This window comes from Ictalurus punctatus, chromosome 2 (assembly GCF_001660625.3).
Source record: "Ictalurus punctatus breed USDA103 chromosome 2, Coco_2.0, whole genome shotgun sequence".
Classification (NCBI taxonomy): domain Eukaryota; kingdom Metazoa; phylum Chordata; class Actinopteri; order Siluriformes; family Ictaluridae; genus Ictalurus; species Ictalurus punctatus.
Genome location: NC_030417.2, coordinates 18358499 through 18383702, shown reverse-complemented (window position 1 = coordinate 18383702; position 25204 = coordinate 18358499). Strand labels below are relative to the sequence as shown.

Here is a 25204-nt window from a genome sequence, read left to right as displayed (position 1 = left end):
TATTTCATCACTGTCTATCATCGTTGTAGGCTAGATATGTAATTTTACATTTTAAGAAACATAATTTATTCTATGAATAATTCTATGTAATATATAAACTTGGACTTGTTTTTTTTATGTCCTACAAGTATAAGAAAAACATTTTTGTTGTTTGAAATCTAAATTCTAATTGGTCAGCTGGTCTTATACAATTGTTTTTTATATTTTTAATTCATTAGACCTTATCATTTCCATTTTAGTCTACATGTATGGATGAAAAAATAATGATGTATAATGGTTGATATGGCAAGGTTTAATAAATGTTAAATAAACGTCTCCTTACAGAAAACGTTTATTTAACGTTTATGGAAGGAGTCTCCTGCATCAGTGCTTTGCAACAGTCAAGTAAAGCTGTAACTTTAAATCATCACTTATTTGAATAAATTACTTTAACAGAGGGGAAAAAATTAACTGTGAGGGAGCGAATGCTATAGCTGCTATAACTTTTTTTGCGCAGAGGTTCCACAACATTAAATGTAACCATAAATTGAGTGTGACATAAGTATGACATGTCATTCTTTAATTAATAAAAGTTTAAATTGTTGACAAATCGCTGTGGTGTAATAGGCATACAGAAATAGGTTGTGCAATAGAAAAGTAATCAACTGATTTTCCAATAACATTTTATTGTAATCAGCCAATTGTGTGGCAGCAGTGCAGTGCATAACATCATACAGATATGGCCAGCAGCTTTGGGTAAAGTTCACATCAACCATCAGAATGGGCAAAAATGTGATCTCAGTGACTTTGACCTTGGCATGGTTGTTGGTGCCAGATGGGCTGGTTTAAGTATTTGTATAACTGCTGATCTCCTAAGATTTTCACGCACAACAGTCTCTAGAGTTTATTCAGAATGGTGCAATAAAGAAAAAACATCCAGTGTGCAGCAGTTCTGTGGAGGAAAAACCTTGCTGATAAGGTCAACAGAGAATGGCCAGACTTGTTTCAGCAAACATAAAGGCTACAGTAACTCAGATAAGCACTCTGTACAATAGCGATAACACTGAGGTGAATGGGCTACAACAGAAGAAGACAATGTCTGGTTCCACTTCTGTCAGCCAAGAATAGAAAGCTAAGGCTGTAGTGGGCACAGGTTACCAAAACTGGACAGCTGAACACTGGAAAAATGTAGCCTGGTCACAGATGGTAGGATCAGAATTTGGCACCAACAAGCCAAATTCATGGACCCAACCTGCCTTGTGTCAACAGTCCAGGCTGGTGGCAGCCTACACAAACACTAATGCTAGACAGCGTTAAGCCTGATTTATACTCAAAGCGTCCACAATAGCGCGATGGATCGCGCGGTAAAAAAAACAACAAAACAAAACAAAAAACAATAATAAACGTCATCGCGAAATGGGCGGTCCAGCGAACTTGACGCGCGGAGCCGGATCCGGAAATTGAATGACTTCGAGGTGACTCTTACCGAAAGGTACGATTGTACAGGCATCTCTATGATACATCCATGCGGGACCATAGAGATAGCCAGATGGCACAGAATTCATGGAAAGGTTTTAAAAATAGGGATTTCGATTCGCTTTGTATATACTGCTGAAAGAATAAAGCCAAAGCTGGAAGTTTTTTTTTTTTTTTTTTTTTTGGGGGGGTGAACCATGTTTTCATTCATCAGTGTCTTCACAAATAAACACAGTAACTACACTACACTATGAGGCACAGTGATTAAACCTCATTCTGCTGTCTTTATACATAGAGACATTTACACTGATGGGTGAACATACAGAGTGATCATTCGGTCATAACTTTCTTTTGTCTCTATACATAAAGAGACATTTACACTGATGGACGAACATAATAATCACCTGATTTTGAAAATGTGAGAAATTGCAGGAAGCTCCCACTTTTTGCTTGTCTACAGTAATTGCTAACATTTAAAAATGAACCTACAATAAATAATAAGTCTATTTAATGAAAGCAAAGGTCCATGTTTAATAAAAATCTTAATGAAAGGAATAAAATAATAATAAAAAATATCGAGGTCGTCCAATTTAGTTTTATACATGTTTTCATATGTATAGCTATATTTTGTTGTAATGTAGAGTGATGATCTCAAGGTTTACTGTGTTTTATGTTATTCTTAGCTATTTTTTCATATGGGTTTTAGGGAAGATTACTGAAAACATCAAAAAAACATAATTCCTCCTCAATATTCAGCAAGTCCACGCGAGACGCCATGTTTGTAAGCGTTGCTATGGTTGCTCGACAAACTACTTCTTCTCTCAGCTACTTCCTGTTGGTTTATAGGACGATTACTCAGAGTCGCCCCCTTTCGTTTCAAAGAATATTACAACCGCGTGCGCGTCAAGTATAAAGGAGGTGCGCACGCAGTCAGTGGAGTCTCACGCTGCGGATCCAGGAGAAAGCATAAGCAAGGCGTTAGCTCCATGAGGATAAACTTGATGGTCCACAAGCATCTGGAGCTTTTCTTTTAAGAAATCTTTCAATATTATTTTGCTCTAGACACACATCATCACACGATAATTATTAGGATAAAAAAACAAAACAAAACACGCGAATATGTTACGCATACTGATGTTCACGTGCTGCTGACAGGTCAGCGAGGGGGCGGGAATTATACATAGGCTATATAAATTATTGTTATGAGTGTGTCGGTCTGTCTTATTTCTGTGTCATCATTTCAGACATTTCTCACATATATTAAGTGTTTTATACACATTTTAGAAACGTTTGAAGGATTTTCACACGGCACCCCTGCTCTCATCAGACAGCACACCAGAGTGGGAAACTCTGCTATAGACCATAGAGGCTAGTTAACTGCCGAAATAAAATAGGAATTAAGAATAAACAAAGAAAGTGACATTTATCTGTTCTCAGTGTTCTTCTGGTGAGGTTGAATTCTACATGAAATATTTGTAAATGGTTAAACAATTCAATAAGTCAAACAAAAATACTTCACAAACAGAACAAATAATTCTTACAAGAAATAATGCACAACTGTGACTTTGTGAGCGCTCAAACTTTAATTTTATTCTTTAAAAACATCAGTTCCAGACTGAAAAAGAATGAGATAAAACATTTGATTGATAACGTGCTGCTTATGAACACTGCAATCCTTAATTACAGGGAATGTAACATTTATCCCAAATCTAATTCATAACACAAAAGTGTCCTGTATCTGCCCTGCAAAACAGGTCAAAGGTTAACGTGTTTTCCTGACCACGCGCTGCTGTGCAGTCCGCTGTCGGTTGTTGGCACCCGCTTTGTGCAGATACAGCTGGCGCAGTCGGAGCTGCAGCCCTTTGGGGATCTTTCCCCCCTTGGCGAGGATCTCACGCAGCCTCTGCTTGGGCGTTTTGGATAATTGGAAGTCGCAGATGGTGGGGTAGTACTCGTATTCCACCCTGCAGGAGCGCGTGACCGGCACGTATCCCTCCGCCAGCACAGTCACCGTGTAGTCCCCAGGGTTCAGCAGGCGCCAGTAATCCCCCTCAGATGCTGGAGATATAAAACGATTATAAAAATGCTGGATTCCGGTCAGAAGGTGTTGATTAATTTTCTATAAGAGCAGCTCTGACAGTAGTGCAATTACAAATCACAGATTTATATTAGTGTGCTGGTTCTAATATTATCATTTCCATAGAAGCTCTTTTTTCTTTTCTGGTAGGCTATTATTCCTCGGATACGAGATTACAGAGCATAATGATGTCATTTTATGCAAATATACAAAGATTTGCATGTGTTTACAAAATGTTAAATGTGTTTTGGGTATGATAGACTTGTAGAACAGCACTGGTTAAAGTAGTAAATGACATTCCTTTCTGTTTATATACTCACAGTTTTTATTAGCCCATTGTGAAGTCTTGCCTTCTTTCAAATCATCAGTTCAGCCTTCATATCTCTTTTTTTTTGTTTCTGATATGTCCTTTGTGTAGGCTATTTCTCTTGCTTTTGATTGCAGATTATTTGTCTGTATAATTTTGGGCTCTTTTGTCTGTTTTAGGACTACGATTGTGTCCAATGTTTATTCCAAAATAAACTCTGCACTTGGATCGTACCTTTGTTACTAGAAAAATGTCTAAGTTCAAGTTCGCTCTGTTCGATTTCCCTCACCAGATCTGATGTGATGGTCGATGTCGTCCACCTTAACGATGGCGTCTGAGATTCCAGCCTTGGTGTCTTTGTCTTTTATGACTCCTTTAATGCCTCGGTGGACCTGTGAAGTATAAAAATGTCAAAATGTAAAATCTTTACTAAACATGAAACTAATGTTAACTATAATTTTTCCACAATAAAATTATATGCCTAACTCAGTCTTTTTAATGAACATACATTGCTAAGGTAATTGTTTTTAGTCCTGAGAGTAACAAATAAGTTAGAAATACCTAGTTAGGATAATAATTAATTATTTATTATAAATAAGACATGGAGCAACATTGAAATATACATAAAACCTTATGTGCTTGGCTTGATCTCTAATGAATATGAACACAGCCTTGTCACAAAATGGAGGCTAAGACAGAAGTTTAAACAGGCAGAGGTCAAAACAAGGTTTGGCAGAGAGCCAAAGTCAAAAAAACAAGAACAAAATCAAAACCAGAAAATCTAACACGATATCAAGGCTTGGTATCGACAAAGAGCTAGTTAACTGAGCATATACTTAGCAAAGACATTGTGTGAACCATCTATAAAGGAGTGGTGTGGGTGAACGTGCAATTGGAAACAGGTGTCTCTAATTAGAATTCAGGTGAACTGTTTGTGTGTGAATTTGGGCGTTGTAGTCTTCATCGGCCATGTTTGTAGTTCGTGGTGCATTCTGGGGAATGGAGTCACTGGTTTGCTGTGATATGAGAAGACTAAAGAAGAAGATGCCTGTTCAGGATGTTTAGTCCTGAGAATAACAAATGTATTAGAAATGTTTTGCGTTTATAAGTCTCAATAAATAGTGATGGTAGTGTCAGTTCCATTCCCTCTGCCATCAGAAATAAATAAAAATTATAATAATGCCTCATACTGATCAGGAAATAAGGAGAAGATATCACCTGCTCCATGTAGACCAGCAGCGACTCTCTGTTGTTCTCCCACTCAAGAGGCAGCTCGCTGGCGTGAGGGAATTTATCACACGACAGCTCTACCGTCACCTCAAAGCAGTTCGTGTGCAGGTAGCTGAAGTCGTTCATGCCTGTAGAATGATAAAAATCACAGCCGTTAAATTATTCAGCTAGAGACACTTCTGGAACATGGCAGACTTTCGGATAATTCAAGGATAATTTTGCACCTTCAGTAGTTTATCAGAACAATGCAGAATTACAGATTATTTATTCCACTTTAAAGTGGCTGTATGTGAGTTTATGTGATTTAGAGAAATGGAGACCTCTCTGCAACTTGTTAAATCTTACACTTTAAGGAGCATTAAGGTTCTGTTAACAAGCTTTATTTCCCTTAAATAAGTTTATTTAATTATTATGATAATTATGCTGAAGTTTTCTGGAAGGAGTCTCTGGTGTCAGCACTTTGTAACAGTGAGACATTGTCAGGATAGAGGTGTTTACACATCTAACCTACTTCATTTGACATTAGAATTTTAACAGGAAGTGTTAAACAGCCTATACTAGAAAACAGCCTATACTGTTTTCTAGATACCCACTGCCGGGCACCGTGTGCCAGTTAGCGCCGTTGACAATGTTGTTTTGCCTAGTGAAGTCCTTGTTGTGGCATGGCCGGCGGTCTGGACTGGACATGACATGGTTGGTGCTGGCGTAGACGCTGGCGAGCCAGCGGAAGAAGCTGTCGTCCGGGGTGGGGGTGTGTTCGCGAGGAGCCCAGTCTCGCGCCATGTCGAACGGGTATGTGACCACCAGTTCACCGCCATGCAGGTTGGCGCTCAGTACGAAGGGGATCGACTGCATCCAGCTGATAACCGCACGTGTCTCCGAGGCCACCTTCAGCAGTCCAATAGTAAAAAACAACAACACAATGTCACTGAGGTGACACAACATGTTTTATTCCCTTACTTTAAGGTCACTACCAGTGATACAAGTTTTACAACATGTTCATAGGCTATTAATTCTTACTCACCAAAGCATCCTTCGATGTGTACTGTTTAGGAATAGGGATGTAATGGTTGATGAGTTTCGACTTGTCCGTCTCCAGCTCCATGGCATCCCACATCACAGAGTTCAGATTGGCGAAGTTATTGTTCATGTCGTAGCCTTTATAGCTGAAACGACCTAGAGCCCAGCCAGCTAGCTCGGATCCCTGAAGACCAAACAGCACACGCTAATCCAAATGCACACTAAAAAACACGGGCCGAGTTTCCTGTCAGCATCATGAAGTTAGGATAAAGTTAGTGGCCATGAGTTACCTTCATCTGAACACAATTTTTTTTAAAAATAAAGCAAATAATGCAGATGTGTATATTGAGATTCAGGATTGTGGGACTGACTGCACCTTCTTGTAGGCCATCTCGTAGCCGTCAGGGTTCATGGAGGGCAGTAGGTGGATACGAGTCTCCTTAACTAGATGGACTATGCGCTGGTTGCCCTGTTTGTACTCCTGACAGATGTACTGCATCAGGTTCAGCAGCAGCTCTCGGCCCAGAGCCTCGTTTCCGTGCATCCCTGCCACATAGCGGAACTCCGGCTCGCCTGTAGGGGGCAACAGAGCACTTTTACTATTTACACACCTGCACAATCTACTTCAGAACGGTTTGAGTGTGTAACACTTAATCTGAGATAGCATGGTGTTTTGTGCTGCTGTGATTAGTAGAGTCATACAAAAGTTTTTTCTTTGGAAACCTATTATTATTATTATTATTATTATTATTATTATTATTATTATTATTATTATTATTATTATTATTTTAAACACTAATGCAAAGGGCATAGAATAAACTTCTAAGACAAAATTTATTTTAAAAATAATTAGAATGCCAAGACTTCTGCACAGTATTGTCCTAGCAAAGTAACTTTAACAAGTTTAACATAAAATGTACAAAGTTTTTTTTTTTTTCTTTTTTTTTAAGTTTAATATTTATTTATTTAAGATTTTTTTTTTTTTTTGTGTTTCATGCTTTGTAAAAAGACTTTGGGTGTTATAAATAAATAAATAACAAATAAATATCTTTTATTTGGGTTTCTATTACATAAAAAAAACAATACATTTTAATAAATGTCAAATATTTATAGTGTTTATTGTTATATAAAAAACAAATATTTATCAAATAAATACATTTTAATTGTCTTTGTGAAGCACCTTTAATTATTTAGTATTTAATATTTGTTTGCCAGGTAAATTAAGGTGCCTGCAAATCTTTCCTTTTGTAATATTCATTATATATGATTATATTTAAAATAAAACTAACATTGTGAGGTTGCCATAGCAACAAGGAGCCAAGAAACATGTTGGCAAAGGTGAATGTACCTCCCTTTGTCAATATAATCCACCATATTAATGTTTTATTTATATTATGTATAAAACAGATTTTTAAATAGTAGCATTTAAGACCCCAAATCACACTTCAGTTTGTCCATCTGGGAGAACCCTGAAAGGTTATGTGTAGAACTCTAAAACATAGTGGTTTCTTCGTATCTAAGAATGAATATTATCTGATAGCTAGGTTGAAAAGTGCGACGCTACATCGGATCAGTAAAAAAATAGAGAGAATGAGGTAACAAAGGTTTTAAGTAGAACCTCTTTAGGAACTACGAAAGAAATCCGAAAGCTACAAAAAACATTTTGTCTGGAAGAATGTAGTGTTACTATTTGAAACCTGAACAAATAGAAATAAAAGGGGTCTCATCAAGCGTAACAACACAGAGTGATGTCACAAGTGATATTTGCATATGCAAATGATAGAGAGGTGTCTTAAAATCACTGCATATAATTTGACTGGAATGTTGTTTCAGCCCTCAACTACTGAAACGCTGAAACCTGAAAATTTCACAGGAGAAGCTAACAGCTACATTACGGTAAACGAACAGATGTGAGACTAATGAAACACGACCTCAGTGCCCCCCTCCCTCTCCCTCTTCCTCTCCCTCTCTCTAATACGCATCTCTCTCTACTCTGTCTTTTAAGTCTCCACTAACAAAGGGGTCTGAAATCTGGCACCTTCCCTAAAACAGCGCTGCACTGCATCAAAATGCACCCACACACGGCTCATAAAATGGGGAAATCCATGAAACTGGTAACATAAACACTCAAAATGAGGTTTTGAAAAGATTTCAAAGAACTAAAATATACAATTTTGGACCACTTCAAGTCATTTCTCCCTCTAATACTGTAGAAGTAGGAAATAAGTAGAAATACTTAATATGAAAATACCAGATTTTGTCAGTCTCACAGCTAACATTTTCTTTAGTATTGATTAGCAATCATATCTTGAGTATTCCTGACAGAAATTGAGAGTTTACATCTTAAATATATCTATCTGAATCTGACAGGCAGCTTAGCTAAATTTTTTAAGCTAGCTAGCTCTGTTATTCAGTTCACTCTTTACTATAAAATCTAACAGACAGTGTATAAAACTGGCTAGCTATCTATAGTTAGTTTATTTAGTTTTCTCATCTTGCTCTTAGGTATGAGTGCTAATGTGATAACACAAAGCGTAGCTGTGTTTTAGCAAGTGATTCAGATTAAAAAAACAAAACTATGAGCATAAATAAACCACAAACAAATTCGTACCTGTTCTGCACATAATTCTATAGATAGTTGTTCATTAGCAGGAAATACAGTCACACACTTCACCTTCTTGCAGCTTTTCAAAATGGCTGTACTGTGTAACTCTTCAGCTATCTGAGCTGGAACTCAGATTTTGCTGCATCTATACATGATGAAGCTTGTGTTAAACAAATACAGATTTGGCTGTGAAATGTTTCTAGAACAAGCCGAGTCTGTGCTGAACCTCAAAAGAGCTTTTTATGAAGGTGAAGGTCTCCTCTCTGCCCTTGAGGTTTGGAGAACTGTTCACCCATTCAGCATGGAGTCTTTCAGATCCCCCTTCCAGGAAGGAATCCAAGCCCGGCTCTGTGTTAACCTTTGACCTTGGCTCTGATTGCAGGATTCTTCAATGTTTTATATGAAAAGCATATCACACAAAGTGAAGAACCTGTCAACTTGATATATCATTGCACTGTTGAATTCTCAGTTCTGATTGTTTAGGAGGTGTTGATTCATTTTCTATAACAGCAGCTCTGACAATAGTGGTTTATATTAATATGCTTGTTCTAATACGTTATCGTTTCTATAGTAACAGCTCATTCACAGGAATGTTGTACGTAATCGTTGATTATGTTAAGTTGATAAATTGATGTTTATTTAACATTTATGGAAGGAGTCTCCAGTGTCAGTGCTTTGTAACAGTCCACCTTAGATTCTTATATTATATTTAAAAATGATGTTTTTTTTGACAATTTACAGTGAACACAGATGTGACCAGGTTCTCTCTCACCCAACTCGTGTTTGCCCGGGTTATCAGAGATCTCCATCACGTACAGTTTCAGGCCCATGTAGCTCTTCCCGATGCTGTAGATGCGTGTGATGTCTGGACAAGCCTTGTTCACTGACCTCATTAGCTAGAAAAGATCAGTACAATAACGTGAATGATGTCACAGGTAGTTAAATCTTCCAGTCTGCGAAGGTTAGAAGAAAAAAAACAACAACAACACGAATTAATAACCGACCGAGACACTGTATCACGGTACATGCTAAAATAAAATGCGATATAACACTAAGGTGGTAACTACACTTCTAGAATCTATAACCCTTCATAAATACTCTGTCCATCTATAGTACTTCTTAACTGCTGTATCCAGCAACCATCTATTGTGCTTTCTAAACGCTTCATCCTTCCATCTATAACACTTCTTAAATGTTTCATCCCTTTGTAGAGATCCTTAAATGCTTTCTCCATCCATTTATAGAACTTTCTATCAGCTCCATCCATCCATCCATCCATTCACCCATCCATCCATCTACCCATCCATCTGCCTGCTAACTTCTCCAACCATCCATCCATTCTTCCATTTTTAAGCCTAACTGCTTCATCCATCCATCCAGCCATGCACCCACCTCTTAAATGCAGCATCTGTCCATCCATCCAAAAATCCATCCATCCATAATTATTTTTAAAAAATGCATTTGCATTACTTTACTGTCATATCACACACATCTACAGGACATAACCTTTTTTTTTGAATAGTTCATTTAACATTTAACAATAGTTAATGACGTAATTATTTCAGATCAGATTATACTGTCATGTTGATAATTCGTCACACCAACAGTTCTTATCCAGAACACCTCCTAAAGATGGGAATTTTGCAGAAAGTTGTTCCTATTCTTTCTTTCTAAGCCAAAATTGAAATATATTGACATAAACATTAACGCTAGTGTTGACCACTGTTCCCTGCTGGTTGGTGGTTATTTTCAGAGTACAGCATGAGAATAAATAAGAGCTTGGAGTAATATTTGTTTTCTGGTGAGTGTGGTGAACCTCAGAACCCAGTCAGACACCAGGAACCTGAGCGGCTCTGCCAAAGCACTCGCTTCAATCCAACCAAATGTGACAAGTAGGCAAGAAGAATCACTTGGAAATATTCAAGCATTTGAGAGTACTTTGCCATTATATTATATATAGACACAAATTTTAAATTTGCATTTGATGAGATTTATACCACAGCGTGGCTGAATGCTTGAATGTGATTGGTCAGAAGGTGTGCATTATTTTTGTATCACAGCACAGGTAGTTCCAGCTGTAACATAAACAACAGGTTAATATTAATGCGCTTCTTCTAACATATTATCTTTTTTTATGGTAACAGCTCATATGCACATATGAGCATACGTTGGATGCACATACTATGACTAATACTACACATATATTAAAAACACATGTTGTTGTTAACAAAGTAAAACATATAATTGTTGATGTGGGGACTTTTTTCTGTCTATTTAACATTTATGGAAGGAATCTCGCTTGTAAGTGCTTCATAACAATCATGGTGCTTTGCGATGTTCATCAGTACAGGAAAAATCTTCAGGACAGAAGATTTTAGGCTTTCTGTAAACAGTGCCTTTTTGAGAGAGAGTGAGACTGGTAAAGGAATCACTGTTTATCTGTGAGAACAGAAACAAACTAGTCTCTCATATGTTCCACAACATTAGCTCTAACTATAAACTATGAGACATCTTGTCAATCCATCCATCCATTTTCTACCGCTTACTCCTTTTCAGGGTCACAGGGCACCTGGAGCCTATATCCCAGGGAACATCGGGTACAAGGCAGGGTGCCAATCCATCGCAGGGCACAATCACACACTCATTCATACACTATGGACACTTTGGACATGCCAATCAGCCTACCATGCAGGTCTTTGGACTGGGGAAAGAAACTGGAGTACCTGGAGGAAACCCCCGCAGCACGGGGAGAACATGCAAACTCCACACATACATGGCCCTGGTGGGACTCAAACCCCAGACCCTGGAGGTGTGACACGAACATGCTAACCACTAAGCCACCGTGGGCTGTGAGAAATTTTGTACATTAGTTAATCATTGGCAAAGTGGTTTAAATGGTATGTGGTATAACACACTCCAGCCCGTGCTGTTATATGAAAATAATGCATATAAATAATACCTCCCCACACCCCGGCCATGCCTTATATTTTCATATGTCAGCATCAAGACTGCTACTGTACCTCAAGATGTCAGAACTTACCTTTCTCATTTCCTTGTAATTGTGATGTCTGAAGTCCAGTTTGTCGTGTGTTCTTTCTTCCACTTGCCATTGGTAAAAGCTATTTGGGTCTAAGAGAGAGCGGTTTAACAATATCACCATTTATCCTTATTTCAAACAAAGTTTATAGGAATTAGAAAAAGGAATCACCTATTGTAACCCTTAGGCCCGCTGTAAGCTTTTCTCATAAGGCCAGGATTTTTAACTTTTAAAGCTGATAAAAAACACAACGAGAAGAATCTAATAATAATAACATTCTGGGTATATACAAAAACAAACAAACAAACAATCAATAAATAAACAAACAAACAAACAAATAAAACAAATATATAAAATCTACAAAAAACTACTTAAAAACTAAGTAAAACTAGTTTACTTTAAAACTAACTAAATAAGGAAGTAAACAAACAAACACAAAAGACAAAAGAAAACAAAAGAAACAACTAAAACCAAACAAAACTATGTGGAAACAAATAACAAATAAAAACAAATAAAATAAATAGAAAATTAAAACAAAATAAATCAATAGAAAACAAATGAATAAATAAATAAAAACAAGCTAATTAACTAACTAACTAAATACATTAATTAAACAAAGAAATAATATCAAACAAAACTAACAAAGAAACTAATTAAAACAAACTAAACTACATAGAAACAAACAAATCAGTAAAGGCATAAAAATAAATAAACAGAACACAAAGAAACAAATAAAAGCAACTAACCAAATAAAACAAACAAACAAATAAATATATAAATAAAACAAGAAAGGAACAAATAAAAACGATATAAAACAAACAAATCAATAAAAACATAATAAATAAAACAAATAAATAAACAAAAGAAAAATAAACAAATCTACATAGAAACAAACAACTAAATAAAAACAAATCAAAACAAACAAATCTACATAGAAACAAACAACTAAATAAAAACAAATCAAATCAAATCAAAACAAATAAATAGAAAATATAAACTAAATAAATGTATAGAAAACAAATAAAAAACAACAAATAAACAAAAATAAATACAAAGCAAGTAATTAACTAACTAAATACATTAAGTAAACAAAAAATAAGGTATCTGAAGCTTGTGTAACAGCATGCCTATTTATAGGCCTACCGTGATCAGGTGACGTGGCAATTAAGCACGTCACATGATATAATAACGGTGCCTGTGAACCACGCTGTCAGCCTCTATTATTTGAAGCGAAGACTCAATTCTCAGGCACGCCCCATTATGACAAAGCTATGCAATGTCTCGTTCCCTTCTCTGGGAATAGGGTTACAAGCATAACCAAGACGTTCCCTTTCTAAGGGAACTCAATGTTGTGTGAAAGCCATGTAGACCTTGACTGTAGAAGGAGTCAACCCTGCTGAGAAACATCCTTGTAAATACTCCAGGACTGTAGCTATTGCACAGTTTACTGGGTCTAGCCGACATTCCTCACACCATGAGACAAAAAGTCCCCACTTGAGTGCATACAATTTCCTCATGGATGGTGCTGTAGCGTTCAACATGGTCTCTACAACCTCAGTTGCGAGACCAGAATCTATGAGCAGACCCACAGTTTCCAGATTTGTGGCAGAGGGTGATAAATCAGCCCTCTGGCTTATGACAGTAGATCCCTGCAGACGGGAATCTCCCAAGGAGTGCCATTTAGCAGGGATATTATCTCTGAGAACCATATTCGAGCTGGCCAATAAGGTGCTACTAGCAGCAGACATACACAGTCTTGGCAAACTCTTGTTAGTACTTGTGGGAGCAGCAAGATCGGGGGAAAAAGCATATAGACATGACCTTGGCCACGTGTGCACCATGGTGTCCAGCCCCATTGGTGTGGGAGGAGTGAGGGCGAACCACAGTGGGCAGTGTGTTGTGTCCTCGGAGGCACACACATCCACTTCTGCTGGGCAGAACCTCCACCATATGGAATCCACCACTTGTGGATGGAGTCTCCAATCCCTGGGTCTCAGCCTCTGCCTCAACACAATGTCAGCCCCCACATTCCAGTTGCCCAGAATGTACATTGCACTCACTGACAAAAACTTTCCCTCCACCCAGAGGAGAATTAGTTGTGCCTGCCTCAGCAGGGGCTGTGAGCATAACCCTCCCTGGTAGTTGATATATGAGATCACCGCTGTGTTGTCTGTCACAACTAACACATGGTGACTTCCCAATTGAGGAAGAAAGAATGAAATGATCTCATGTGCAATGGTATGACGGTGATGGTAAGAAGGCTGCTGCTGCCATAAACCCCATAATGTCTTTCGTGGAGATTGGAGGGGATGCCCAGATCCAGCTTTATCTTGCACATGTTGATAAGATTGACTGTATGCATGTTGGGGATAGAAACACCCTTATCATAATATAATCCGTTATGACCCCTAGAAAAGTTGTCCTCTGCACAGGAGAAAGCATACTTTTCTTGAGGTTCAACCTGAGGCCCAAACTCTTCATGTGGGCCAGAACAACATCTCGATGTTGAATCACCAGTTCCCTGGATTGTGCTAGAATTAACCAGTCACCCAGGTAGTTTAGTACATGGATGTCCTGGAGTCACAAGGGAGCCAGAACGGCATCCATGCACTTTGTGAAGGTGCAAGGGGATAAAGCTAGCCCGAAGGGAGGAACCCTATATTGGTAAGCATTGCCTACTAAAGCAAACCTCAGGAACTTCCTGTGATAGGGGGATATTTCTGTGTGGAAATATGCATCTTTTAACTCTATCGTCACAAACCAGTCCTTGAACTGAATCTGTGGAACAATAACTTTGAGTGTCAGCATCTTGAACCTGTATGTCCGGAGAGTACAGTTCAGGTGATATAGATATAAAATACTCCCATATTTTTTGCAGACCAGGAAAAAATGTCTGTGAAAACCTCCCTACCTCAGGGAACAGGGTACATGATCTATGGCCCCTTTGTCCTAGAGGGATCTTACTTCCTGCGCTAACATCGGACTCTGTGCCTGGCTGTGGCTGTGGCTGTGGCTGCCCGGTCTGCACTCTGAGGCTGCGCCATCTGTGGCTGCACAGATGGCGGCACCTTCTGTACCTTCTGTGAACTCAACACGACTGGGAAGGAACTGGCTGACCTCTGCTGAATGTCAAGCTCACTCAGGTCTGCTTGGTAGGCCTGCAACACTGTCATTGTATACAGTTACCCACAAGCGAGACCTGTTGCTGCATAGGCCTTGCCCACCAACGCCGACGTGGCCTTATATGGCTTGGCCGAATAATCAGACGTCACAAGGTTATAAATACAGCGAGTGTATGGTTTTCCCCAGAACTGTGATATTTCATCATGCACTTCTGGAAAAAACAGGGAGTTTTCTGCAGTGTGAGCGAGATTTATGCTCACTGAGGAGAAAGTGCTCATCCAGCCTGCTATGAGTTACTTCCTCTTCCCCATGCCAGTCTAGGTTTAGTTTTTCAACTGCCATAGTAATCGCTTCAAGCAGCTCTTTATATGCTTGAAACATACTCAAAGAGGATTTTTTTTTTTTTTGTGGTTTTCCAAAGCAGACCTCTCAAGGCTGCCCTGGCGTGCTCCATCCCTAGACACTTCACACAGAAAATGTATCAGCTGCTGTACTATGAAGTCGCAGGTATTCCTTCTACTGGTTGCCATAGTAACATGGGTTGTGCAACTAACATTCCAGTTTTCTTGTTGATGAAATAAAACATTCTGGAGGGAGATGATCTTATAAAAAAAATTCACCAGTGTATACATGCATCATATCCTACGAGATGAAGGAGAAGCGGTGTGTGCTCAGCCATCTACCTGCGGCAAAAGCACAAAAGCCAATTAGCTTAGCTTATGGCCTTAGTGCGTTTAAAGCAAAATAATAATAATGAAACACTCTCACTGCTTGCTGCAACTGAGCAAAATCCCATTGTAGCTCCTATCTCAGTAAGTGAGCGTCACCATCAAGGTGTCGTTCACCATTCACCGGACTACAGCTCTTCGGCCATGGCCTCCGTGTTTTCTGGGTGAAGTGTTCAGCTGGGTGCTGCTTGTTCCCAGGCACCGAAGCAGTGACAAGACGGAATCTTCGCCAAAGATAGGAGCTATACTGGGATTTTTCTCAATTGCAACAAAAAGTGAATGTTTCATTATTATTATTTTTTAGTTTTTTTTGCTTTAAACCCACTAAGGTCCTAAGCTAAGTTAAGCTAAGCTAATTGGTTACTGCCACAATGGTGCTGCATCTGCTAGTGAGCATGGGTGGCCATGGATGACGTGTGCTCATTCTTCTTCACTCCCATTGATAGTCACTGCACCAAGTCGCTCCAAATTTGCATAAAGTTAAACTTTTCTCAACTTTGCTTCGTCGCTGGACATGCCCACATTTGGTCGCTAATGGTCGCCGTCGCACATGTCGCCGGATCTCATTGGAAATGAACGGTCTCCAGTCGCATTGTTGCTGCGAGTCGCCCAATGTGTGAACATACTTTAAGGCTGACGGTGAGATTCATAGGTGCTGTTTTTATATCATGCAACTTAATTGCCACGTCACCTGATCACAGCAGGCCTACAAATAGGCATGATATTACACAAGCTTCAGATACCGATCACGCGTGAGGATGCTTTCCACAGCATGAAGCTCACGCAATGTTGAGTTCCCTTTGAAAGGGGAACTACATAGAAACAAACAAATCAATAAAAACATAAAAAAATAAATATGAATACAATGAAACAAATAAAACTAACCAACTAATGCAACTAACCAACTGTCATGTCATGGCAAACGCATGACTCCATTTCCCAGAATGCACCGCAAACTACAAACATGGCCAACGACTACAACTCCTAATGTAACACACAGACACATCAGCTTCTCATACAAACTAATCACACACACCTGTTCCTGGTCACAATCAACATCACACCACACTACTTAAGAGACTCACACACAATGTCTTTGTGAAGTAATATGTTCAGTTGAGCTTTGCTCTGTTGTGTACCAAGCCTTGATCTAGTGTTTGTTAGTCTGGTTTTTGATTTTGTTTACTCCTTTGACCTTGATTCTCTGCCGTGCCTGTTTTGTACTGTTTGCCTGATCGTGTGACCACTGCCTGTCGTTGTTTAGGTCTTTTGCCTTGCCCTCTGGATATTATACTCTTCATTCAAGCTCGTAACTGCAATTGTCCTAATTCTCATTATGGGACACCAACTAGCAACTAACTAACTAAATTAGCTAACTGACTGACTAGCTAACTATAACTTGCTGTGGCTCAGGTGGTAGATAACTATAACTAGGGGCGGTTGTGGCTCAGGTGGTAGAACAGGTTGTCCACTAATCGTAGGGTTGGCGGTTCGATTCCTGGCCCACATGACTCCACATACCGAAGTGTCCTTGGGCAAGGGACTGAACCCCAAGTTGCTCCCGATGGCAAGTTAGCGCCTTGCATGGCAGCTCTGCTACCATTGGTGTGTGTATGGGTGAATGAGACACAGTGTAAAGCGCTTTGGATAAAAGCGCTATATAAGTGCAGACCATAACTAAATAAAAGTAAACTAATTATTTTTAAAAAAATCTTAATAAATATATAAAGTCAGTCAGTGCATCATTTTCCACACATTATAATAATGAACATATAATAATCAGCTGCATGTGATAGAAAATAGCCCATCATTATAGCTCTAGAAAGGAAAATATTTTTCTGAAAATTCAAGGAAAGGTCTGAGATTTGTAGTCTCACTCCTATACATGAATTCTTACAAATGTCTATTCCTGAGGCTGTTTTAATATTCTTAATCAGTGTAAATTTGTGATTATTACCTGGTAGTGTGCAGCCCAACACTTCTGCCCGCAAGCAGATGGTTCCATTTTTAAACCACGTCTGAGGGTTGATCCGAATGAACCGTGCCACCACAGAGTCGGGGAAGATGGCCAGCACTGGAGTGTCGGTGTCCCGATTCCCCTCAAACACCTGTTAGCATGAAAGACTGCATATGAACCTCTTCAGTTCAACTAGCCCAAATTTCACATGGCTAAGTAACAGCTGGTACAGCATTGTAAATGCAGGGTGGGGCCAAACTGTTGTCCACACATCAGGAAATGTTCAATTTGACTCTGACTTTTGTTTCTTTTAATAGAAACCAAACAGATGAAGGATTTTGATAGTGTTACATTGTTGTGTTAGCATGAAAGATTGTGTTCACCTGGTCATCTAGTCTAGAACTGCATTTGACTCTGTGGTGTTTGTTGTGATGTAGCTAGCCAGGTTTCACCCACAAAAATCTGGTGTTAAGCAAGAAGCAGTGGGCAGGCAAGCCGTTCTTTCCAACAGAGCCACTTAATCAAGCTAACTGCTGCCAGCCACCATGTCCAAATGTGTATCAGGGCCACCAGCATGCTGCCAGGAGAGAGTGTGTCCTGCTGGCTGAATGATGGAGATGATACAGTGCCATGGTGATGCCTGAGCCAATACACATCAGCTAACGAAAGTCTTTAGCTTTGTGTCGAGGAAACTGATTTATCTGTTTGTACACTCACACCCAGTGATTAATAATAAAGACGGAGGTTTAAATGGAAAGGATAGAGATGAAGGAAAACTTGGAAGAGATTTCTCAGCGTTTAAAGACTCTGGATATGTTTCTGGCTATTTAGCTAGCTTATAAAATGCTCCATTCATACATCTACATTTCTTATTATAACACTTACCTATCTTTATGCTTTCTAATTGATCATCCATCCATCCAGAAATGATCTGTCTATCCATAAAGTCATGCATGCCCCAGCATTAAATCCATCCATCCATCCATCCATCCATCCATCTGACATGCTTTCGGAATACTCTTCCCAACCATCAGGATTTCTAACTGCTCCATCTGCTGAACTTTGAAAATGTTTTCTAAATGTGCCATTTATAGCACTTTCTAACTGCTCCAACCCATCCATCCATCCTTCCATCCATCCAGCCATCCATTCAACCATCAGGTTTTCAAATTTCTAAATCAATCCATTTATGTATCCTTCTCTTCGATGCAGCATCCAGCCATATTCAGTGAAATTATCATTTGCTCTATATGCTTCATTTACATGCCTTACAAAATCCTGCATCCATCCATCCTCTCATCCATTCATCCATCACATTTTCTAAATGTTTCATCTCTCCAGCTATAATACTTCATAAATGCTCTGTCCATCAATAGAACTTCTTAACTGCTCTAGCCAGCTATCTTCCAGCCACCCATCCATCCATTGTGCTTTCTAAATGCCTCATCCTTCCATCTGGATCACGTATTATGTCTTCTTATTAAATATTTATTATTAAATATTATTAAATATCCATTTATGGAGCTTCTTAAATGCTTTATATTCATTTATAACACTTTCCATCCATCCATCCATCCATCCATCCATCCATCCATCCATCCATCAGTCCATCCATCCATCTGCCTGCTAACTGCTCCATCTATCCATCCATTAATAACCCTGTTAAATGCTTCATCCATCCCACCTCCTAAATGCAGTATCTGTCCATCCATCCAATCATCTATCCATCCATCATGCTTTTTAAATACTACAACCTTCTATCTATAACACATAAATTATAGAATTTTTTCATTCATATATAGAGCTTCTTAAATGCTTTATCCATCCATTTATAAGCCTGCTAATTGCTTTATCCATCCATCCATCCATCCATCATAGTCCATCAAGTCAGGATTTGCAGACATTGAGAAGTATAATTCTCTATAATGTTGCAGTATAATAATGCAGTGCTTTACCAGGAATTAGAAGTTCATGAAGCTTACCGCCTCTTGTGTCCTGTTCATGCATGGTTTCCAGCTGATGGAGTCGTTACTGAACTGCATCTTGAAGGTTTCAACCCAATTCCAGCTACAGCAGAAAAGTTAGCACACAGTATCAGGTATCAGCAGCAGACGTTGGTATGATTTTCTAACTTTAGTAAATTGAATGCTACACATACACGGATTAAAAAAATATCAGGTGTAATTGTTGATATGGTGACGTTTTCAGGATTTTTCTAAGGAGTCTCCAGTGTTACAGTCAGGGTTAAAGCTGTAGCTTGAATTTTTCCAACAGTTTATGCTTTGAGGTTTTTCAATCCTCCCACCCCATCCTTGCTTATTTTCCCATACAGCACAAACTGGTGTGGTTAATTAATATGCACACAATTAATTAATGTGTGTACAGTATTTTTCTGTGTAATACTGAATGTCTGTATGGTTTGCTACCTCCAGATGGAACTGCGGCCCTGTATGATGACCCCTGTAAAGCGAGTGGCTCTCAAAGCGTCGACCTGAAACCACTGTTTCTTGTCTTCATGTAGTGCACACCAAGCTCCATCATAAATGTCTCCATCCTCAATACCAGACTACACATACAAACCAGGAGACATTATTTAGTGAGAAAGAATGGTATGTTAATTAATCCTAACAACCACAAAACATTCAGTTGGTAGTGTGGAAGATACAATCTATCATTTCTTTATAAGCAGTGGTTCTCAAACTTTATGTAACCACAAATCCTGTAACTATAAAATAAATTCCACAGACCCCCTCAGTGTGGATTTATTTCATGAATATTATTTCAAATAATATTTTTTGAAGCACAGGAGCTGTCTATTCTGGAATTTTCCTCCAGAAGAACACAACAGATCTGTGTTCACTTTGATGCTTGGACCCCTAAATACAGTGGCAAGAAAAAGTATGTGAACCTTTTGGAATTTCATGGTTTTCTGAATAAATTTGTGATATAATGTGATCTGATCTTCATCTAAATCAAGGGTATTGACAAATATGTCTAAAATTAATAACACAAAAAAATTCTGATCTTTCATGTCTTTATTGAGAACAACAAAAAAAAACCTCACAGTGCTTGTGGAAAAACTATGTGAACCCTTGAATTAATGACCTCAGAAAAGATAATTGTAGTCAGGTTTTAGCACACCTGGAGTCTCGTTAAGAAAATTAGTTTGGAGGTGTGGACTACAGCTACTTTGACTGATAAAAACCCCTTAAACTTTTGCTCTGCACAAGAAGTTTGCTCTGCACAATAAGCACACGCTTATGTGAGCCATGCCTCGCCTAAAAGAGCATTCAGAGGATCCACGATCAAGAATTGTTGATTTCCATAAAGCTGGAAAGGGTTCCAAAGTGATTTCAAAGACTTTAGAAATTCACCAGTCTACAGTTGGACAAACATTATACAAATGCAGACACTTTGGAACTGTTGCTACTCTACCAAGAAGTTGGCGCTCTGTCAAAATGACACCAAGAGCACAACAAAGACTCATCAATGAGGTAAAGAAACAACCCCGAATACCAGCCAAAGATTTGAAGGCATCATTGGAACTGGCTAACATCTCTGTTCATGAGTCTACAATCTACGTATCTACGGAAGGAAACCACGAAGGAAGCCACTGCTTACTAAAAAGAACATTGCTGCATGCCTGAAGTTTGCAAAAGAGCACATTGACACGCCACATCGGTATTGGCAAAATGTTTTGTGGACTGATGAAATTAAGATTGAACTATTTATTAATTCTAAAGGTTCACTTACTTTTTCCACTGCCATTTTGAATGGCCTATGGACTCACTTAGAACCACTGTCATATAGATTTCAGGTTTGGTGTATGTCTTTGGGGCATATTTGTATTGACATTGATAATGATATACAATTGTTGACAGTTAGGTGCAAATTTTCCAAAGGTTTGCATGTGTAAAAACTTTAATGACACTCACAAAAATGTGCAAGTGAAGGATTGCATCTTTGACATGAGCTAAATCGCAGTGTTGTCTGGTTGTATGTTTTCTTTAATGATTACATGCACAAATTTATCCATCTGACAAGCATGTATTAAATTTGTGGAAGGACATAAAATTAAATGCATCATAAAATTAAACAAGAGAAAGCAGCTAGTCTGAATTCTTATCTAGTTGATATCTTGAGATTGTCTTGGGATAACATGAGCATTTGTCTTGCCTGGATGTTGAGTCGGCCACGGTGGGGTCCGAGACCACGGCGTTTATATGACGAGGCCTGCAACTGGGCATCTTTAACTCTCAAACTCTCCAAACCCAGGGGAGGGCATCCTGAGAAAACATACACATACACATAGGATGTGCTAGAAACACGGCTTTAATATACAGAACAGGAAGTAGAAAGTATGGAAAACAGACAGCGTGTTGATGAATGATCGAGAGAAGAATTGGAAAAATGTGAACTCATTGGGAGCCAGTGTTTGTTCAACAACTCAGGTATTACAGCAATGAAGAGCAGAAGCACAGAAAAGCATCAACAAAAGAGACAGAGAGAGAATGGAGACCGATGGAGATGGGGAAAAAGATGTGCATGCTTATTTATTTATTTATTTATTAAATATTTGGCTTCCCAACCTTATCTGTAATTGAACAATACTCTAGATTACCCTAGAGAGTCTGGTAATTTAAAACAGCACTGAATTCTTAGTTTGAGTCCAAAAACAAACCCTGACGGTCATAATTAGGTGCGTTTTCATAGCAGGAACATTTGAAGAAGCTCCAGAAACTTTCCAGAACTTAAGAACTTTATTTCACAGAGTTGTGGCTAATGAATGTCACATGAGGTACTGGAAGAATAAAAAAAAAAACATATTGTGGTGATGTCTTCCCGAGTTGCAAGCTATGCTATTAAAGATGTACGTGTACCTCTAAAAAAATCTACTATGCCTTAAACTTCACATCAGATACTTAAACCAAACAGGACATCTAATATATATATAACATCTAACAAACACCTAAACATAAAGGCCACACAGAGCTGACAGAGCCATTCATGATACCACCAGTTAAATAAACTAATTTCGCACAGTTGTGGTTTGGCAGGAAAGGTGCAGGTCGTAATCTGAGATTTAAAGATAACTAATATGAAGTGTGTTGGATTGGAGCCTTCCTGACCCAGCCAAGTGTGTAGCAGTGTGAAAACATGACCGTGTGAATGCCCTCAGAGCCTCACTAAAGAGAACTTTCTTTCATTTTTCACTGTTTTCACACACAGATGGTGGATCGCTTTTCTCTCGCTTCCCTTTCACCTTTGCTTTTCAGATGAAAAATAACCGTAAATGACCCATCCAAAGGAGAATATGAGCCTCTGTGATCCCTGGGAGAGAGGTGGAGAGGTTAGAGGGAAAAAAATGAATTTAGAAAAAAATGTAGACAGAAGAGAAAAAGACACAAGAAGGAACATAATGTAGTTTGCTTAGTTTTTTAGCAAGTGACATTTTTTCATATGATGATGGACGATAAGGACGATGTGCTTCCTTTGAGGGGAAATCCAAACCAATGTCTCAAGCGTCAGTGGTGCAACAAAAATCAGTGCTGGGTGTTTAAGTAAAGGTGTGTCACTAATTTGACTCATTTTCTGCCATTTCACAAGTTAAAGAACCCTGCAAAGCATGTTGAAAGATGATCTTTAAGACTGCTTTCACATATGCAGTGTTTAGTTCAACTTGAATGGAACCCTGTTTCGTTGTTCCCCTCGGTGTGGTACTTTTGCTAGGTGCCGACCAACACTAGCTAACACAGCTAATGAAAACCAAAACAGATTTCCTGTGTTGGATGTAGAGGTGAAAGTGTTAGGAAGGCTAAGCAAAACTAGAGCCAATGCCTTAATACCTAAACTACAGACTCCTAGTGGAGTGTATTCAATATGGTGGCATTGCTCTCAGCAATCCGATTCATACTGTATACCAGTTTACCCAGCACATACGCTCATCTCAGGTCACAGATTTACCTGGAGGTAAGGCTGGCCCTGGCGTTCTTGGTTTGAGTTTCTCAGATTTTGCAGAAATTCTCTTCTTTTGCACCTTTTTGGGCTCCTTTCCAACGCTCCTGAAAGAGCTCCTCGCTAGATTAGCTGTCAAAGGCAAAATAGGCTGATGAGGTTCTTCCTGATTTGCACCATGTGTTTGTGAAATCTTGCCACTTACTTGAATCTAGAACACTGGAGGAAACGTTTAAATGATAACTGTAGACTCTTACAACAGAGAGTTTTCCTCAACCCCAACCCAAGAACCTTTAGTGGGGGCTCAAGTGCAAGGGTGTCCAGAACTCATGTGCTTTTCTTTAATATTTTTACATTTTTTAAATTTTTGTTGAACCTTAAACCTTATGGCTCTACTGATTGAAAAAAATTATCTGTTCAAATGGTTTAAAAGTCAAAGGTGTTGAACACCTCAAGTTTTTCCTCAGGCTTCTCTTTGCTGACCATGATGAGTTAAGAATTCATGCTATTTTTATTCAGGATCGTTTATTAAAATTGGGGTTACAGAGCTTATTGATGTTATGTAAAGAAAGTATATGAAGATTACGCAAGGTATTTGTGTAATATTTGGGTGAGATATATATTATATATAATCCATATCTACCTGGCAAAAGAAAAGACGCAAACGTTGGACAGCAAATATACTTTTGAGGTGAAGGTGTATTCTTTCATATTTGATTTGTCACCAACTTATATTCCTTTATATCTTTCCAGCTATTTTAGATTAAAAAAAAAAAAAAAAAAAAAACTATCGCAGTACAGCTTCACACCTGTATATCATTGCAGCCTGGCCAAAACTGAGCATGACTAATATGTACTTCAGTTTTCCTCATTCACAATAGACTATCTTTCTATCTTACATCATTATACCTCTAGTCAATAATGAATTGCTTACTCACACTACTCTTAATGATGCCTACAAAATGATGCCTGCATAATATACAGATGTACACAATCCAGAAATTATTAACGTCATTTTAGATTATTTTACCTAACTTGTTTGGCCCGTCCTCTTCTCCTTTACCCCACACCCATTTCTCCAGGTTCGGCTTGATCGTCTCTTCCAGATCTTCGGTGCCGAAGTGGACCTTCGTGGGCTTTGGCCTGGTGGAGAAGATCCTCGCAGGAGGTTTTGTAGGAGTGACTTTTCTCTCATTGCTCCTTGTTCTGTGTCTGATCAGCACAGTGGGTCCAGGCAGAGATGCTGTTTGATTTATAGGAGTTGTAGGTGATCTGTTAATGCCACCCAGAATGATTTCAGCTCCCGTGAGCAAACTTAAGCAATATAACATAAATGACTGATGCCATGATGAAACCATGTCTGCACTGTTTGGCTTCCAGACCCAGAGTGCGAAACCTCTGCTAATGTCACAGAAAACCACATTTCTTGGAGTAGAGGGTCTGCAGAATGCACAGTTAGTGAAAAAAAAAGTGAAAAAACAAACAAACCATGCATCACATGCACAGTTATTTCCTTTAATGAGAAATCCACTTGTGTGAGAAGATTTTTCCAAGCCATGACATTTATCTTACATCTACACAAAAATGATATTTTTAACCTATCAGTGTAACAAAATTGTTTATGTTTATCTGTAACTTAACATTCAACATACAACCCATCAACACTCATACCACATTAATATGATATAATGTAATATAACAAACTGAATA

The 25204-nt window shown here is 38.7% G+C and overlaps 1 protein-coding gene across 1 annotated transcript; it reads right to left on the bottom strand.

Moving 5' to 3' along the window:
• Window positions 1-3029: 3029 nt before the first annotated feature.
• Window positions 3030-24943, bottom strand: cpxm1b (carboxypeptidase X (M14 family), member 1b). The gene is made up of 14 exons (XM_017484896.3): window positions 24525-24943; window positions 23504-23626; window positions 21716-21825; window positions 19966-20105; window positions 19522-19606; window positions 17540-17690; window positions 11735-11823; window positions 9467-9590; window positions 6466-6662; window positions 6094-6273; window positions 5663-5957; window positions 5058-5197; window positions 4129-4231; window positions 3030-3513 (listed from the first exon to the last, which is right to left on the bottom strand). Exons 1-14 carry the CDS (start codon window positions 24850-24852, stop codon window positions 3218-3220), a joined length of 2361 nt encoding a protein of 786 aa, XP_017340385.1. The 5' UTR covers window positions 24853-24943; the 3' UTR covers window positions 3030-3217.
• Window positions 24944-25204: the final 261 nt, after the last annotated feature.

Bases quoted from the DNA above. Each gene is read 5' to 3' on its own strand.
- cpxm1b (XM_017484896.3), bottom strand. From the start codon at position 24,852: ATGGTTTCATCATGGCATCAGTCATTTATGTTATATTGCTTAAGTTTG. The intron at 9,591-11,734 runs GTAAGTTCTGAC...GATCTTTTCTAG, and splicing joins ATTACAAGGAAATGAGAAAG to CTAATGAGGTCAGTGAACAA. The intron at 3,514-4,128 runs GTGAGGGAAATC...TTATATCTCCAG, and splicing joins CGACCATCACATCAGATCTG to CATCTGAGGGGGATTACTGG.